Raw genomic sequence first — 19,307 nt, 5'->3', positions numbered from 1 at the left:
TTAATATAAACTGAATGGAAGGTTCTATGTTAGAACAACTAGGGGGACAGTTTAATATCAATTGAATGGAAGGTTCTATGTTAGAACAACTAGGGGGACAGTTTAATATAAACTGAATGGAAGGTTCTATGTTAGAACAACTAGAGGGACATTTTAATATAAACTGAATGGAAGGTTCTGTGTTAGAACAACTAGGGGGACAGTTTAATATAAACTGAATGGAAGGTTCTTTGTTAGAACAACAAGAGGGACAGTTTAATATAAACTGAATGGAAGGTTCTATGTTAGAACAACAAGAGGGACAGTTTAATATAAACTGAATGGAAGGTTCTATGTTAGAACAACAAGAGGGACAGCTTAATATAAACTGAATGTAAGGTTCTTTGTTAGAACAACAAGGGGGACAGTTTAATATAAACTGAATGGAAGGTTCTTTGTTAGAACAACTAGGGGGACAGTTTAATATAAACTGAATGGAAGGTTCTTTGTTAGAACAACTAGGGGGACAGTTTAATATAAACTGAATGGAAGGTTCTATGTTAGAACAACTAGGGGGACAGTTTAATATAAACTGAATGGAAGGCTCTATGTTAGAACAACTAGGGGGACAGTTTAATATAAACTGAATGGAAGGTTCTTTGTTAGAACAACTAGGGGGACAGTTTAATATAAACTGAATGGAAGGTTCTATGTTAGAACAACTAGAGGGACAGTTTAATATAAACTGAATGGAAGGTTCTATGTTAGAACAACAAGAGGGACAGCTTAATATAAACTGAATGGAAGGTTCTTTGTTAGAACAACTAGGGGGACAGTTTAATATAAACTGAATGGAAGGTTCTTTGTTAGAACAACTAGGGGGACAGTTTAATATAAACTGAATGGAAGGTTCTTTGTTAGAACAACTAGGGGGACAGTTTAATATAAACTGAATGGAAGGTTCTATGTTAGAACAACTAGGGGGACAGTTTAATATAAACTGAATGGAAGGCTCTATGTTAGAACAACTAGGGGGACAGTTTAATATAAACTGAATGGAAGGTTCTATGTTAGAACAACAAGAGGGACAGTTTAATATAAACTGAATGGAAGGCTCTGTTAGAACAACAAGAGGGACAGTTTAATATAAACTGAATGGAAGGTTCTATGTTAGAACAACAAGAGGGACAGTTTAATATAAACTGAATGGAAGGTTCTATGTTAGAACAACAAGAGGGACAGTTTAATATAAACTGAATAGAAGGCTCTGTTAGAACAACTAGGGGGACAGTTTAATATAAACTGAATGGAAGGTTCTATGTTAGAACAACAAGAGGGACAGTTTAATGGAATGGAAATGAAACTTTGTCTTGACTTGGAACTAAAATATGTTTTTGTCTATTGCTCGCTAAGCTGTTGTGGAGTATTGTCGTGTGTCTGTATGTGCTAGAGCGAATGTGTGTGTGTGTGTGTGTGTGTGTCTGTGTGTGTGTGGGGGGGTAGCCCTGCCCCTAGTGTTTCCCTCCTTGTGAAACAAAACACTCGTCTGTTCTTCCCCCACTTTCCCTCATCTCTCAATGAAACCTTTTTCCAAGCTGCTTAAGCAGCCATAGAGGCATTTTGCTGGCCCTTAGAGAACGCTGTAGAGCCAGCAATAGAGGCATTTTGCTGGCCCTTAGAGAACGCTGTACAGCCAGCAATAGAGGCATTTTGCTGGCCCTTAGAGAACGCTGTACAGCCAGCAATAGAGGCATTTTGCTGGCCCATAGAGAACGCTGTAGAGCCAGCCATAGAGGCATTTTGCTGGCCCATAGAGAACGCTGTACAGCCAGCCATAGAGGCATTTTGCTGGCCCTTTGAGAACGCTTTAGAGCCAGCCATAGAGGCATTTTGCTGGCCCATAGAGAACGCTGTAGAGCCAGCCATAGAGGCATTATGCTGGCCCTTAGAGAACGCTGTAGAGCCAGCCATAGAGGCATTTTGCTGGCCCTTAGAGAACGCTGTAGAGCCAGCCATAGAGGCATTTTGCTGGCCCTTAGAGAACGCTGTAGAGCCAGCCATAGAGGCATTTTGCTGGCCCTTAGAGAACGCTGTAGAGCCAGCCATAGAGGCATTTTGCTGGCCCATAGAGAACGCTGTAGAGCCAGCCATAGAGGCATTTTGCTGGCCCTTAGAGAACGCTGTAGAGCCAGCCATAGAAGCATTTTGCTGGCCCATAGAGAACGCTGTAGAGCCAGCCATAGAGGAATTTTGCTGGCCCATAGAGAACGCTGTAGAGCCAGCCATAGAGGCATTTTGCTGGCCCTTAGAGAACGATGTAGAGCCAGCCATTGAGGCATTTTGCTGGCCCATAGAGAACGCTGTAGAGCCAGCCATAGAGGCATTTTGCTGGCCCTTAGAGAACGCTGTAGAGCCAGCCATAGAGGCATTTTGCTGGCCCTTAGAGAACGCTGTAGAGCCAGCCATAGAGGCATTTTGCTGGCCCTTAGAGAACGCTGTAGAGCCAGCCATAGAGGCATTTTGCTGGCCCTTAGAGAACGCTGTAGAGCCAGCCATAGAGGCATTTTGCTGGCCCATAGAGAACGCTGTACAGCCAGCCATAGAGGCATTTTGCTGGCCCTTTGAGAACGCTTTAGAGCCAGCCATAGAGGCATTTTGCTGGCCCATAGAGAACGCTGTAGAGCCAGCCATAGAGGCATTATGCTGGCCCTTAGAGAACGCTGTAGAGCCAGCCATAGAGGCATTTTGCTGGCCCTTAGAGAACGCTGTAGAGCCAGCCATAGAGGCATTTTGCTGGCCCTTAGAGAACGCTGTAGAGCCAGCCATAGAGGCATTTTGCTGGCCCTTAGAGAACGCTGTAGAGCCAGCCATAGAGGCATTTTGCTGGCCCATAGAGAACGCTGTAGAGCCAGCCATAGAGGCATTTTGCTGGCCCTTAGAGAACGCTGTAGAGCCAGCCATAGAAGCATTTTGCTGGCCCATAGAGAACGCTGTAGAGCCAGCCATAGAGGAATTTTGCTGGCCCATAGAGAACGCTGTAGAGCCAGCCATAGAGGCATTTTGCTGGCCCTTAGAGAACGCTGTAGAGCCAGCCATAGAGGCATTTTGCTGGCCCTTAGAGAACGCTGTAGAGCCAGCCATAGAGGCATTTTGCTGGCCCTTAGAGAACGCTGTAGAGCCAGCCATAGAGGCATTTTGCTGGCCCTTAGAGAACGCTGTAGAGCCAGCCATAGAGGCATTTTGCTGGCCCTTAGAGAACGCTGTAGAGCCAGCCATAGAAGCATTTTGCTGACCCATAGAGAACGCTGTAGAGCCAGCCATAGAGGCATTTTGCTGGCCCATAGAGAACGCTGTAGAGCCAGCCATAGAGGCATTTTGCTGGCCCTTAGAGAACGCTGTAGAGCCAGCCATTGAGGCATTTTGCTGGCCCTTAGAGAACGCTGTAGAGCCAGCCATAGAGGCATTTTGCTGGCCCTTAGAGAACGCTGTAGAGCCAGCCATAGAGGCATTTTGCTGGCCCTTAGAGAACGCTGTAGAGCCAGCCATAGAGGCATTTTGCTGGCCCATAGAGAACGCTGTAGAGCCAGCCATAGAGGCATTTTGCTGGCCCTTAGAGAACGCTGTAGAGCCAGCCATAGAAGCATTTTGCTGGCCCATAGAGAACGCTATAGAGGCATTTTGCTGGCCCATAGAGAACGCTGTAGAGCCAGCCATAGAGGCATTTTGCTGGCCCTTAGAGAACGCTGTAGAGCCAGCCATAGAGGCATTTTGCTGGCCCTTAGAGAACGCTGTAGAGCCAGCCATAGAGGCATTTTGCTGGCCCATAGAGAACGCTGTAGAGCCAGCCATAGAGGCATTTTGCTGGCCCTTAGAGAACGCTGTAGAGCCAGCCATAGAAGCATTTTGCTGGCCCATAGAGAACGCTGTAGAGCCAGCCATAGAGGCATTTTGCTGGCCCATAGAGAACGCTGTAGAGCCAGCCATAGAGGCATTTTGCTGGCCCTTAGAGAACGCTGTAGAGCCAGCCATTGAGGCATTTTGCTGGCCCATAGAGAACGCTGTAGAGCCAGCCATAGAGGCATTGTGCTGGCCCTTAGAGAACGCTGTAGAGCCAGCCATAGAGGCATTTTGCTGGCCCTTAGAGAACGCTGTAGAGCCAGCCATAGAGGCATTTTGCTGGCCCATAGAGAACGCTGTAGAGCCAGCCATAGAGGCATTTTGCTGGCCCTTAGAGAACGCTGTAGAGCCAGCCATAGAGGCATTTTGCTGGCCCTTAGAGAATGCAGTAGAGGTCTGCTCTCTACTAGACAACCAGTCTAGAGTTCTGTTGAAATAGGAGATGCTTATCAGGGCATATTTGACACACACACACACACACACACTCACACACACACACACACACACACACACACACACACACACACACACACACACACACACACACACACACACACACACACACACACACACACACACACACACACACACACACACACACACACACACACACACACTGCTACTAATAATAAAACTCTGAATCGTGGACTGACTTGTGCCACTGGCTGCTTTTGTGTGATTACCCACAATGCCTTTCAATGTCTTTCTCTGGATGTGCCATTTTTTTCACCTCTATTGATGGATGGGTTGACGTGATGCTTTGAATGGCAGATCTCCTCCTAGACCTTCCACTCCATTGTGTTGCTGGGCCAGATAGAGAGACAGGGACCAGAAGGAGAGGAGGCATTGAGCTCCAGTAGAATTTAAAAGTCTAAGTCAGTAGTCTGCTAGTCATGATAAGAATTAGTTATAAACGACAGCTGAGATTAAATAGAGCAGTAATGAGAGAAGGATATTTGAATATGGTAGTTTTACCTGCTGCTGGATGAATGAATGAATTACATTTTTTAATGAATGAAAAAAAGAAATTCATGTCAAATCGCCAATTGGCAACCCGTCCCTTATGGGATTAATTGACACATAAACAAACATTAGAATAATTCACTATGATAATTAAATGATAATTCTTCTTCCAGTCTTCTCTGCATTGCGCATAAAGAGTGAACAAATAATCTATATATATATATATATCTCAATACCTAATAGAAATAAGGTTATACTGCTATTGTCTGTCATTATAGATGGTCTAGGGATGTGTTTAGTCCTGTCTATATAATAAGTGTCTGTCATAGATGGTCTAGGGATGTGTTTAATCCTGTCTATATAATAAGTGTTTGTCATAGATGGTCTAGGGATGTGTTTAATCCTGTCTATATAATAAGTGTCTGTCATAGATGGTCTAGGGATGTGTTTAATCCTGTCTATATAATAAGTGTTTGTCATAGATGGTCTAGGGATGTCTTTAGTCCTGTCTATATAATAAGTGTCTGTCATAGATGGTCTAGGGATGTGTTTAATCCTGTCTATATAATAAGTGTCTGTCATAGATGGTCTAGGGATGTGTTTAATCCTGTCTATATAATAAGTGTTTGTCATAGATGGTCTACATTTACATTACATTTAAGTCATTTAGCAGACGCTCTTATCCAGAGCGACTTACAAATTGGTGCATTCACCTTATGATATCCAGTGGAACAACCACTTTACAATAGTGCATCTAACTCTTTTAAGGGGGGGGGGGGTTAGAAGGATTACTTTATCCTAGCTGGTTTAGGGATGTGTTTAGTCCTGTCTATATAATACGTGTCTGTCTTTATAGCTGGTTTAGGGATGTGTTTAATCCTGTCTATATAATACGTGTCTGTCTTTGTAGCTGGTTTAGGGATGTGTTTAATCCTGTCTATATAATACGTGTCTGTCTTTATAGCTGGTTTAGGGATGTGTTTAATCCTGTCTATATAATAAGTGTTTGTCTTTATAGCTGGTCTAGGGATGTGTTTAGTCCTGTCTATATAATAAGTGTCTGTCATAGATGGTCTAGGGATGTGTTTAATCCTGTCTATATAATAAGTGTTTGTCATAGATGGTCTAGGGATGTGTTTAATCCTGTCTATATAATAAGTGTTTGTCATAGATGGTCTAGGGATGTGTTTAATCCTGTCTATATAATAAGTGTCTGTCATAGATGGTCTAGGGATGTGTTTAATCCTGTCTATATAATAAGTGTTTGTCATAGATGGTCTTGGGATGTGTTTAATCCTGTCTATATAATAAGTGTTTGTCATAGATGGTCTAGGGATGTGTTTAATCCTGTCTATATAATAAGTGTTTGTCATAGATGGTCTAGGGATGTGTTTAATCCTGTCTATATAATAAGTGTCTGTCATAGATGGTTTAGGGATGTGTTTAATCCTGTCTATATAATAAGTGTCTGTCTTTATAGCTGGTTTAGGGATGTGTTTAATCCTGTCTATATAATACGTGTCTGTCTTTATAGCTGGTTTAGGGATGTGTTTAATCCTGTCTATATAATAAGTGTTTGTCTTTATAGCTGGTTTAGGGATGTGTTTAATCCTGTCTATATAATACGTGTCTGTCTTTATAGCTGGTTTAGGGATGTGTTTAATCCTGTCTATATAATACGTGTCTGTCTTTATAGCTGGTTTAGGGATGTGTTTAGTCCTGTCTATATAATACGTGTCTGTCTTTATAGCTGGTTTAGGGATGTGTTTAGCTACAAGGCCCTGTCTATATAATAAGTGCCCTGTATACCAAGCTGTTTAAATACAAAGATTTCAACCCTTAGAGAACCTCACCCCTAGAAAACCCATTGTCTGTATATTAGACTAGCTTTTCATTTGGTTCAACTGTCTTTGAAACTATTGACTGGCATCGCAGTGTTATAACAAACCTAAACCTCATAGTAGAAATGGTAGGTTTGAGTTTAGTAACTGAACATGTAACAGTAGCCCAGTGTTGTGATCTAGGTGAGATGAAGGCAGGCTGTCTGCAGAAGGGGATTACCTGGCTGGTCTCAGGGGAGGCTGACCCCTGACCTCTGTAATGAAAGGGGGGAGGGCCCCAGACAAAAGTCTTGTTAGACCCAGAGAACAAAACACACTGGAAACGTATCCCTTATCCCCAATGTGATGGAATACTCTGGTATGTCTTTCCTCCTCTTAAAGATTCCTGCCTCTACTGTTTCCTTTTCCTCCTCTTAAAGATTCCTGCCTCTACTGCTTCCCTTTCCTCCTCTTAAAGATTCCTGCCTCTAATGCTTCCCTTTCCTCCTCTTAAAGATTCCTGCCTCTACTGCTTCCCTTTCCTCCTCTTAAAGATTCCTCCCTCTACTGCTTCCCTTTCCTCCTCTTAAAGATTCCTGCCTCTAATGCTTCCCTTTCCTCCTCTTAAAGATTCCTGCCTCTAATGCTTCCCTTTCCTCCTCTTAAAGATTCCTGCCTCTACTGCTTCCCTTTCCTCCTCTTAAAGATTCCTCCCTCTACTGCTTCCCTTTCCTCCTCTTAAAGATTCCTGCCTCTACTGCTTCCCTTGCCTCCTCTTAAAGATTCCTGCCTCTACTGCTTCCTTTTCCTCCTCTTAAAGATTCCTGCCTCTACTGCTTCCCTTTCCTCCTCTTAAAGATTCCTGCCTCTACTGCTTCCCTTTCCTCCTCTTAAAGATTCCTGCCTCTACTGCTTCCTTTTCCTCCTCTTAAAGATTCCTGCCTCTACTGCTTCCCTTTCCTCCTCTTAAAGATTCCTGCCTCTAATGCTTCCCTTTCCTCCTCTTAAAGATTCCTGCCTCTACTGCTTCCCTTTCCTCCTCTTAAAGATTCCTGCCTCTACTGCTTTCCTTTCCTCCTCTTAAAGATTCCTGCCTCTACTGCTTCCCTTTCCTCCTCTTAAAGATTCCTGCCTCTACTGCTTCCCTTTCCTCCTCTTAAAGATTCCTGCCTCTAATGCTTCCCTTTCCTCCTCTTAAAGATTCCTGCCTCTAATGCTTCCCTTTCCTCCTCTTAAAGATTCCTGCCTCTAATGCTTCCCTTTCCTCCTCTTAAAGATTCCAACCATTCCTTCCACTGACCCAATGTTTTGAGGGGAAAATGGGCGAACAGCGAACACTTGAAATGTAGCCAACCAACACGAGGAGTGGAAATGTGACGCTTTGGATATTTTAAAGACCCTTTGGCCGCCTGGCTGGAGCTGGGGGAGGTAGATTGTTTGTGTGTAGGATTGGAAGTAGTATTATGTATGAAGTCTGACTTTGAGCTGTAGCTTTTGAATCAAAGCGGGAAGATCATAGTTGTTATTCATGTGTGTCAGACAGTGTTTGATCTACTGGTGCTGCAGAGTGTAGACTCGCTTCACCTCAGTGGAATTCTTAACTCGTATCGGAACAGACAGTGATTGATTTGTGTGTGTGTCCAGGAAGTCCTCCTGTTTTGCCTCCCAGAACCGTAGCTCCCCTTTTCATACGCCTTAATACCATGGATTGATTCAACAATAGCTGTATTGAAATGCAACATTATTAAATGAACCTTGGGTCAGAAACAGAAACAGCGATGGTCATTATAAGCTACGTTTTCAGTTGTTGTGAATGACTGAGTTCCTGGTGATATTGCAGTGGCAAATAACTTCCCATGGTGATTTTCTAATTCCACCTTTTGCCTTTCCTCTCGTTTCAGTCACCCTCCCCAAGGCCCTCTTCCTCCCAGCCTCCTCCTCTCCCCCCACCCCCTCCAGACGCCCCATGCAGTCCCCCTCCTCCTATCGCCTGCCCCACCCGCTGCCCCCTCTGCCCGTGCGGAAGGGGGTCCGGGGCCGGCGCCCCAAACTGCAGACCATCGCCCTGCTCAAGGCAGCGGCGGAGGCAGCAGCAGAGGCTGCTCTGAATGGTACGCCACAGCTCTCCGGCTCCCAGCTAGCACCCAGACCCCATAAGAAGAGGGGGCCCAAGCCCGGGAGCAAGGTAAGGGGCTATGGTCAATGAACCAGTTTCCTGGATCCAGATTGAGTTTCGTACTGGACTGAAAAAGTATGCTTATTGGTACATCATTTGTATTGTCTATCTGTTTAATGAAATGTACATGTGTGACTGGTTGCAGTGATTGTATTGTCTGTCTGTTTAATGAAATGTACATGTGTGACTGGTTGCAGTGATTGTATTGTCTATCTGTTTAATGAAATGTACATGTGTGACTGGTTGCAGTGATTGTATTGTCTATCTGTTTAATGAAATGTACATGTGTGACTGGTTGCAGTGATTGTATTGTCTATCTGTTTAATGAAATGTACATGTGTGACTGGTTGCAGTGATTGTATTGTCTATCTGTTTAATGAAATGTACATGTGTGACTGGTTGCAGTGATTGTATTGTCTATCTGTTTAATGAAATGTACATGTGTGACTGGTTGCAGTGATTGTATTGTCTGTCTGTTTAATGAAATGTACATGTGTGACTGGTTGCAGTGATTGTATTGTCTATCTGTTTAATGAAATGTACATGTGTAACTGGTTGCAGTGATTGTATTGTCTGTCTGTTTAATGAAATGTACATGTGTGACTGGTTGCAGTGATTGTATTGTCTATCTGTTTAATGAAATGTACATGTGTGACTGGTTGCAGTGATTGTATTGTCTATCTGTTTAATGAAATGTACATGTGTGACTGGTTGCAGTGATTGTATTGTCTATCTGTTTAATGAAATGTACATGTGTGACTGGTTGCAGTGATTGTATTGTCTGTCTGTTTAATGAAATGTACATGTGTGACTGGTTGCAGTGATTGTATTGTCTATCTGTTTAATGAAATGTACATGTGTGACTGGTTGCAGTGATTGTATTGTCTATCTGTTTAATGAAATGTACATGTGTGACTGGTTGCAGTGATTGTATTGTCTATCTGTTTAATGAAATGTACATGTGTGACTGGTTGCAGTGATTGTATTGTCTATCTGTTTAATGAAATGTACATGTGTGACTGGTTGCAGTGATTGTATTGTCTATCTGTTTAATGAAATGTACATGTGTGACTGGTTGCAGTGATTGTATTGTCTATCTGTTTAATGAAATGTACATGTGTGACTGGTTGCAGTGATTGTATTGTCTATCTGTTTAATGAAATGTACATGTGTGACTGGTTGCAGTGATTGTATTGTCTATCTGTTTAATGAAATGTACATGTGTGACTGGTTGCAGTGATTGTATTGTCTATCTGTTTAATGAAATGTACATGTGTGACTGGTTGCAGTGATTGGCTCCAGTTAACACTCCTGGAGGAATTTATGTCCAATCAGTATACACGATGTTGTAAGACATCATCACAGTATGTCCAGTCCAATCAGTATACACGATGTTGTATGACATCATCACAGTATGTCCAGTCCAATCAGTATACACGATGTTGTATGACATCATCACAGTATGTCCAGTCCAATCAGTATACACGATGTTGTATGACATCATCACAGTGTGTCCAGTCCAATCAGTATACACGATGTTGTATGACATCATCACAGTGTGTCCAGTCCAATCAGTATACACGATGTTGTATGACATCATCACAGTATGTCCAGTCCAATCAGTATACACGATGTTGTATGACATCATCACAGTATGTCCAGTCCAATCAGTATACACGATGTTGTATGACATCATCACAGTGTGTCCAGTCCAATCAGTATACACGATGTTGTATGACATCATCACAGTATGTCCAGTCCAATCAGTATACACGATGTTGTATGACATCATCACAGTATGTCCAGTCCAATCAGTATACACGATGTTGTATGACATCATCACAGTGGTATTATTACCGTGGGGTGCTGTGTAGTGTCAGTATATGACAGGGATCAGAGGGGGTGCTGTGTAGTGTCAGTATATGACAGGGATCAGAGGGGGTGCTGTGTAGTGTCAGTATATGACAGGGATCAGAGGGGGTGCTGTGTAGTGTCAGTATATGACAGGGATCAGAGGGGGTGCTGTGTAGTGTCAGTATATGACAGGGATCAGAGGGGGTGGTGTGTAGTGTCAGTATATGACAGGGATCAGAGGGGGTGCTGTGTAGTGTCAGTATATGACAGGGATCAGATGGGGTGCTGTGTAGTGTCAGTATATGACAGGGATCAGAGGGGGTGCTGTGTAGTGTCAGTATATGACAGGGATCAGAGGGGGTGCTGTGTAGTGTCAGTATATGACAGGGATCAGAGGGGGTGCTGTGTAGTGTCAGTATATGACAGGGATCAGAGGGGGTGCTGTGTAGTGTCAGTATATGACAGGGATCAGAGGGGGTGCTGTGTAGTGTCAGTATATGACAGGGATCAGAGGGGGTGCTGTGTAGTGTCAGTATATGACAGGGATCAGAGGGGGTGCTGTGTAGTGTCAGTATATGACAGGGATCAGAGGGGGTGCTGTGTAGTGTCAGTATATGACAGGGATCAGTGGGGGTGCTGTGTAGTGTCAGTATATGACAGGGAACAGAGGGGGTGCTGTGTAGTGTCAGTATATGACAGGGATCAGTGGGGGTGCTGTGTAGTGTCAGTATATGACAGGGATCAGAGGGGGTGCTGTGTAGTGTCAGTATATGACAGGGATCAGTGGGGGTGCTGTGTAGTGTCAGTATATGACAGGGATCAGAGGGGGTGCTGTGTAGTGTCAGTATATGACAGGGAACAGAGGGGGTGCTGTGTAGTGTCAGTATATGACAGGGATCAGTGGGGGTGCTGTGTAGTGTCAGTATATGACAGGGATCAGAGGGGGTGCTGTGTAGTGTCAGTATATGACAGGGATCAGAGGGGGTGCTGTGTAGTGTCAGTATATGACAGGGATCAGAGGGGGTGCTGTGTAGTGTCAGTATATGACAGGGATCAGAGGGGGTGCTGTGTAGTGTCAGTATATGACAGGGATCAGAGGGGGTGCTGTGTAGTGTCAGTATATGACAGGGATCAGTGGGGGTGCTGTGTAGTGTCAGTATATGACAGGGATCAGAGGGGGTGCTGTGTAGTGTCAGTATATGACAGGGATCAGAGGGGGTGCTGTGTAGTGTCAGTATATGACAGGGATCAGAGGGGGTGCTGTGTAGTGTCAGTATATGACAGGGATCAGAGGGGGTGCTGTGTAGTGTCAGTATATGACAGGGATCAGAGGGGGTGCTGTGTAGTGTCAGTATATGACAGGGATCAGAGGGGGTGCTGTGTAGTGTCAGTATATGACAGGGATCAGAGGGGGTGCTGAGTAGTGTCAGTATATGACAGGGATCAGAGGGGGTGCTGTGTAGTGTCAGTATATGACAGGGATCAGTGGGGGTGCTGTGTAGTGTCAGTATATGACAGGGATCAGAGGGGGTGCTGTGTAGTGTCAGTATATGACAGGGATCAGAGGGGGTGCTGTGTAGTGTCAGTATATGACAGGGATCAGAGGGGGTGCTGTGTAGTGTCAGTATATGGCAGGGATCAGAGGGGGTGCTGTGTAGTGTCAGTATATGACAGGGATCAGAGGGGGTGCTGTGTAGTGTCAGTATATGACAGGGATCAGAGGGGGTGCTGTGTAGTGTCAGTATATGACAGGGATCAGAGGGGGTGCTGTGTAGTGTCAGTATATGACAGGGATCAGAGGGGGTGCTGTGTAGTGTCAGTATATGACAGGGATCAGAGAGTTGTCAGTGAACAAGGTTGTGTTTGTTCAGAGGAAGCCTCGTGTGCTGCCCTCCTCGGGGACAGGCTCTGTATATACTACAGCCTCGGAGACCAGACTGATCAACCTTCATGGACCAAAGGACACCAGCCTCAGCTCCAGCCCTGGAGTGGTCTCCACAGGTAAGACTCAGTCCTGGCAGATACATAATAACATTGATGCCATTTAACAGATCGCTGTATTAACAGATATACACTGAGTGGACAAAACATTAGGAACACCTGCTCTTTCCTTGACATAGACTGATCAGGTGAATCCATGTTGAAACGATGATCCTTTATCGATGTCATTGTTAAATCCACTTCAATCAGTGTAGATGAAGGGGAGGAGACGGGTTAAACAAGGAGTTTAAAGCCCTGAGCCAGCTGAGACATGGATTGTGTCTGTGTGCCATTCAGAGGGGGAATGGACAAGGTAAAAGATTAGTGTCTTTGAACGGGGTATGCTAGTAGGTGCCAGGCGCACCAGTTTGTGTCAAGAACTACAACGCTGCTGGGGTTTTCACGCTCAACAGTTTCCCGTGTGTATCAAAAATGGTCCACCACCCAAAGGACATCCAGCCAACTTGACACAACTGTGGGAAGCATTGTAGTCAATATGGGTCAGCATCCCTGTGGAACGCTGTTGACACCTTGTAGAGTCCATGCCCTGACGAATTGAGGCTGTTCTGAGGGCAAAAGCGGGTGCAACTCCATATTAGGAAGGTGTTCCTAATGTTTGGTACACTCAGTATATATTCCCACGCTAGAGCAGTCCAGCTGGTCCCTTGTTCTGAGTGATTTAACTGATCCGTCTAGAGCAGTCCAGCTGGTCCCTTGTTCTGAGTGATTTAACTGATCCGTCTAGAGCAGTCCAGCTGGTGCCTTGTTCTGAGTGATTAAACTGATCCGTCTAGAGCAGTCCAGCTGGTCCCTTGTTCTGAGTGATTTAACTGATCCGTCTAGAGCAGTCCAGCTGGTCCCTTGTTCTGAGTGATTTAACTGATCCGTGTAGAGCAGTCCAGCTGATCCCTTGTTCTGAGTGATTTAACTGATCCGTGTAGAGCAGTCCAGCTGGTCCCTTGTTCTGAGTGATTAAACTGATCCGTCTAGAGCAGTCCAGCTGGTCCCTTGTTCTGAGTGATTAAACTGATCCGTCTAGAGCAGTCCAGCTGGTCCCTTGTTCTGAGTGATGTAACTGATCCGTCTAGAGCAGTCCAGCTGGTCCCTTGTTCTGAGTGATGTAACTGATCCGTCTAGAGCAGTCCAGCTGGTCCCTTGTTCTGAGTGATGTAACTGATCCGTCTAGAGCAGTCCAGCTGGTCCCTTGTTCTGAGTGATGTAACTGATCCGTCTAGAGCAGTCCAGCTGGTCCCTTGTTCTGAGTGATGTAATTGATCCGTCTAGAGCAGTCCAGCTGGTCCCTTGTTCTGAGTGATTAAACTGATCCGTCTAGAGCAGTCCAGCTGGTCCCTTGTTCTGAGTGATTTAACTGATCCGTCTAGAGCAGTCCAGCTGGTCCCTTGTTCTGAGTGATTAAACTGATCCGTCTAGAGCAGTCCAGCTGGTCCCTTGTTCTGAGTGATTAAACTGATCCGTCTAGAGCAGTCCAGCTGGTCCCTTGTTCTGAGTGATTTAACTGATCCGTCTAGAGCAGTCCAGCTGGTCCCTTGTTCTGAGTGATTTAACTGATCCGTCTAGAGCAGTCCAGCTGGTGCCTTGTTCTGAGTGATTAAACTGATCCGTCTAGAGCAGTCCAGCTGGTCCCTTGTTCTGAGTGATTTAACTGATCCGTCTAGAGCAGTCCAGCTGGTCCCTTGTTCTGAGTGATTTAACTGATCCGTGTAGAGCAGTCCAGCTGATCCCTTGTTCTGAGTGATTTAACTGATCCGTCTAGAGCAGTCCAGCTGGTCCCTTGTTCTGAGTGATTAAACTGATCCGTCTAGAGCAGTCCAGCTGGTCCCTTGTTCTGAGTGATGTAACTGATCCGTCTAGAGCAGTCCAGCTGGTCCCTTGTTCTGAGTGATGTAACTGATCCGTCTAGAGCAGTCCAGCTGGTCCCTTGTTCTGAGTGATGTAACTGATCCGTCTAGAGCAGTCCAGCTGGTCCCTTGTTCTGAGTGATGTAACTGATCCGTCTAGAGCAGTCCAGCTGGTCCCTTGTTCTGAGTGATGTAATTGATCCGTCTAGAGCAGTCCAGCTGGTCCCTTGTTCTGAGTGATTAAACTGATCCGTCTAGAGCAGTCCAGCTGGTCCCTTGTTCTGAGTGATTTAACTGATCCGTCTAGAGCAGTCCAGCTGGTCCCTTGTTCTGAGTGATTAAACTGATCCGTCTAGAGCAGTCCAGCTGGTCCCTTGTTCTGAGTGATTAAACTGATCCGTCTAGAGCAGTCCAGCTGGTCCCTTGTTCTGAGTGATTTAACTGATCCGTCTAGAGCAGTCCAGCTGGTCCCTTGTTCTGAGTGATTTAACTGATCCGTCTAGACCAGTCCAGCTGGTCCCTTGTTCTGAGTGATTTAACTGATCCGTCTAGAGCAGTCCAGCTGGTCCCTTGTTCTGAGTGATGTAACTGATCCGTCTAGAGCAGTCCAGCTGGTCCCTTGTTCTGAGTGATGTAACTGATCCGTCTAGAGCAGTCCAGCTGGTCCCTTGTTCTGAGTGATGTAACTGATCCGTCTAGAGCAGTCCAGCTGGTCCCTTGTTCTGAGTGATGTAACTGATCCGTCTAGAGCAGTCCAGCTGGTCCCTTGTTCTGAGTGATGTAACTGATCCGTCTAGAGCAGTCCAGCTGGTCCCTTGTTCTGAGTGATGTAACTGATCCGTCTAGAGCAGTCCAGCTGGTCCCTTGTTCTGAGTGATGTAACTGATCCGTCTAGAGCAGTCCAGCTGGTCCCTTGTTCTGAGTGATGTAACTGATCCGTCTAGAGCAGTCCAGCTGGTCCCTTGTTCTGAGTGATGTAACTGATCCGTCTAGAGCAGTCCAGCTGGTCCCTTGTTCTGAGTGATGTAACTGATCCGTCTAGAGCAGTCCAGCTGGTCCCTTGTTCTGAGTGATGTAACTGATCCGTCTAGAGCAGTCCAGCTGGTCCCTTGTTCTGAGTGATTTAACTGATCCGTCTAGAGCAGTCCAGCTGGTCCCTTGTTCTGAGTGATGTAACTGATCCGTCTAGAGCAGTCCAGCTGGTCCCTTGTTCTGAGTGATGTAACTGATCCGTCTAGAGCAGTCCAGCTGGTCCCTTGTTCTGAGTGATGTAACTGATCCGTCTAGAGCAGTCCAGCTGGTCCCTTGTTCTGAGTGATGTAACTGATCCGTCTAGAGCAGTCCAGCTGGTCCCTTGTTCTGAGTGATGTAACTGATCCGTCTAGAGCAGTCCAGCTGGCCCCTTGTTCTGAGTGATGTAACTGATCCGTCTAGAGCAGTCCAGCTGGCCCCTTGTTCTGAGTGATGTAACTGATCCGTCTAGAGCAGTCCAGCTGGTCCCTTGTTCTGAGTGATGTAACTGATCCGTCTAGAGCAGTCCAGCTGGTCCCTTGTTCTGAGTGATGTAACTGATCCGTCTAGAGCAGTCCAGCTGGCCCCTTGTTCTGAGTGATGTAACTGATCCGTCTAGAGCAGTCCAGCTGGTCCCTTGTTCTGAGTGATGTAACTGATCCGTCTAGAGCAGTCCAGCTGGTCCCTTGTTCTGAGTGATGTAACTGATCCGTCTAGAGCAGTCCAGCTGGTCCCTTGTTCTGAGTGATGTAACTGATCTGTCTAGAGCAGTCCAGCTGGTCCCTTGTTCTGAGTGATGTAACTGATCCGTCTAGAGCAGTCCAGCTGGTCCCTTGTTCTGAGTGATGTAACTGATCCGTCTAGAGCAGTCCAGCTGGTCCCTTGTTCTGAGTGATGTAACTGATCCGTCTAGAGCAGTCCAGCTGGTCCCTTGTTCTGAGTGATGTAACTGATCCGTCTAGAGCAGTCCAGCTGGTCCCTTGTTCTGAGTGATGTAACTGATCCGTCTAGAGCAGTCCAGCTGGTCCCTTGTTCTGAGTGATGTAACTGATCCGTCTAGAGCAGTCCAGCTGGTCCCTTGTTCTGAGTGATGTAACTGATCCGTCTAGAGCAGTCCAGCTGGTCCCTTGTTCTGAGTGATGTAACTGATCCGTCTAGAGCAGTCCAGCTGGTCCCTTGTTCTGAGTGATGTAACTGATCCGTCTAGAGCAGTCCAGCTGGTCCCTTGTTCTGAGTGATGTAACTGATCCGTCTAGAGCAGTCCAGCTGGTCCCTTGTTCTGAGTGATGTAACTGATCCGTCTAGAGCAGTCCAGCTGGTCCCTTGTTCTGAGTGATGTAACTGATCCGTCTAGAGCAGTCCAGCTGGTCCCTTGTTCTGAGTGATGTAACTGATCCGTCTAGAGCAGTCCAGCTGGTCCCTTGTTCTGAGTGATGTAACTGATCCGTCTAGAGCAGTCCAGCTGGTCCCTTGTTCTGAGTGATTTAACTGATCCGTCTAGAGCAGTCCAGCTGGTCCCTTGTTCTGAGTGATGTAACTGATCCGTCTAGAGCAGTCCAGCTGGTCCCTTGTTCTGAGTGATGTAACTGATCCGTCTAGAGCAGTCCAGCTGGTCCCTTGTTCTGAGTGATGTAACTGATCCGTCTAGAGCAGTCCAGCTGGTCCCTTGTTCTGAGTGATGTAACTGATCCGTCTAGAATGAAGCTTTAGACATGTTCTAGTGCTTCCTGACCCCTGACCTTCATCTCTCTCTTTCTCTCTCTCTCCCCCAGTGTGTGTGTACGTGAACAAGCACGGCGCCTGCGGCCCACACCTGGACAGGAAGCAGTTGCAGCAGCTACCGGACCACTTTGGGCCGGGTCCGGTCAACACTGTCCTACAGCAGGCTGTTCAGGCATGTGTGGACTGTGCCTACCAGCCTACCTTCCTCTTCAGCTTCCTACAGTCCCAGTCCGACGGAGGAGAGATCATCAGAGGTATTATAGCCATAGATATATAACCCTAGATAGGAGGAGAGATAGTCAGCGGTATTATAGCCATAGATATATAACCCTAGATAGGAGGAGAGATCATCAGAGGTATTATAGCCATAGATATATAACCCTAGATAGGAGGAGAGATCATCAGAGGTATTATAGCCATAGATATATAACCCTAGATAGGAGGAGAGATCATCAGGGGTATTATAGCCATAGATGTATAACCCTAGATAGGAGGGGAGATCATCAGAGGTATTATAGCCATAGATGTATAACCCTAGATAGGAGGGGAGATCATCAGAGGTATTATAGCCATAGATGTATAACCCTAGATAGGAGGAGAGATCATCAGGGGTATTATAGCCATAGATGTATAACCCTAGATAGGAGGAGAGATCGTCAGAGGTATTATAGCCATAGTTATATAACCCTAGATAGGAGGAGAGATCATCAGAGGTATTATAGCCATAGATGTATAACCCTAGATAGGAGGAGAGATCATCAGAGGTATTATAGCCATAGATGTATAACCCTAGATAGGAGGAGAGATCATCAGAGGTATTATAGCCATAGATATATAACCCTAGATAGGAGGAGAGATCATCAGGGGTATTATAGCCATAGATGTATAACCCTAGATAGGAGGGGAGATCATCAGAGGTATTATAGCCATAGTTATATAACCCTAGATAGGAGGAGAGATCATCAGAGGTATTATAGCCATAGTTATATAACCCTAGATAGGAGGAGAGATCGTCAGAGGTATTATAGCCATAGATGTATAACCCTAGATAGGAGGGGAGATCATCAGGGGTATTATAGCCATAGATGTATAACCCTAGATAGGAGGAGAGATCATCAGAGGTATTATAGCCATAGATGTATAACCCTAGATAGGAGGAGAGATCATCAGGTGTATTATAGATATAGAACCCTAGATAGGCTGATGTCATGTAGTCCCTATACATCAGAATGGAACAGTTGGTCAGCCATTTTAGCTGGGGCCTGTCCTGATATATGGTCTGTGGTTATAGCTAGTGTAGTATTGTATCGTTCTCATGACATCATGAGGTGTTCTATGGTTGTGTAATGAAGGAGGGTCGGTGAACTGCTGTGCTGACGTGATGAGTAACTAAGCTTGTCTGTGAGCTGAGGACTTGTTAGCTTCCTCAAGCTAATGCCTGTAGGCTTTAGTTCAGCGCGCTAACACAGTCCCGTGATGTGTCGGAGACTCGGGTCCGAACCCAGATGGTCCAAACCTCACTGGACAGAAACACCAGGGTTGTTACTCCACAGTGATGTCATGACATGATGAAGAAGCCAGAAGAACACCCCGGCCCCTGGACCGTCTACTCTACACAGACAGGGCTACATATTCAAATAGTTCCTCAGTTCTCATTAAAATAATGCCAAATACCAATTGGGAATATGGGGGTAGGCTGGGGATTCAATCAGGCAGTAGGAATTGGTTTAGGCTGCAGGGCCCACATGGTGCACTGGATAATGCCTGGTGGGATAAAGTGTGTGTGCAGCAGCTGATGTCATGTGTCTGGGGGTAATGAGAAGTGACATGTGTGCGTAACCTGGTTTGGGAGGGGCTCCCCGGGGGGGTCCCAGTCTGTGTGTGTGTGTGGGGGGGGGGTCATCTGATGCTGGGCCATCTGTTACTGCACCATATAAACCAAATAATAATGTCTGTTACTGCGCCATAGAAACCAAATAATCATGTCTGTTACTGCGCCATAGAAACCAAATAATCATGTCTGTTACTGCGCCATAGAAACCAAAT

General features: G+C 45.7%; 1 protein-coding gene across 6 annotated transcripts in view; it reads left to right on the top strand.

Moving 5' to 3' along the window:
- Window positions 1–19,307, top strand: part of scml2 (Scm polycomb group protein like 2) — a 69,521-nt gene that overhangs the window by 38,647 nt on the left and 11,567 nt on the right. For all 6 annotated transcript variants that reach the window (XM_071330805.1, XM_071330808.1, XM_071330807.1 and 3 more), the window contains 3 exons: window positions 8,561–8,844; window positions 12,561–12,690; window positions 17,312–17,515. In XM_071330805.1, coding sequence (XP_071186906.1) covers window positions 8,561–8,844; window positions 12,561–12,690; window positions 17,312–17,515 — 618 coding nt within the window. The remainder of the gene's footprint in view (window positions 1–8,560; window positions 8,845–12,560; window positions 12,691–17,311; window positions 17,516–19,307) is intronic.

The sequence above is a fragment of the Salvelinus alpinus genome, chromosome 10 (assembly GCF_045679555.1).
Source record: "Salvelinus alpinus chromosome 10, SLU_Salpinus.1, whole genome shotgun sequence".
Taxonomy (NCBI): domain Eukaryota; kingdom Metazoa; phylum Chordata; class Actinopteri; order Salmoniformes; family Salmonidae; genus Salvelinus; species Salvelinus alpinus.
This window is presented reverse-complemented; position numbering and strand designations above follow the sequence as displayed.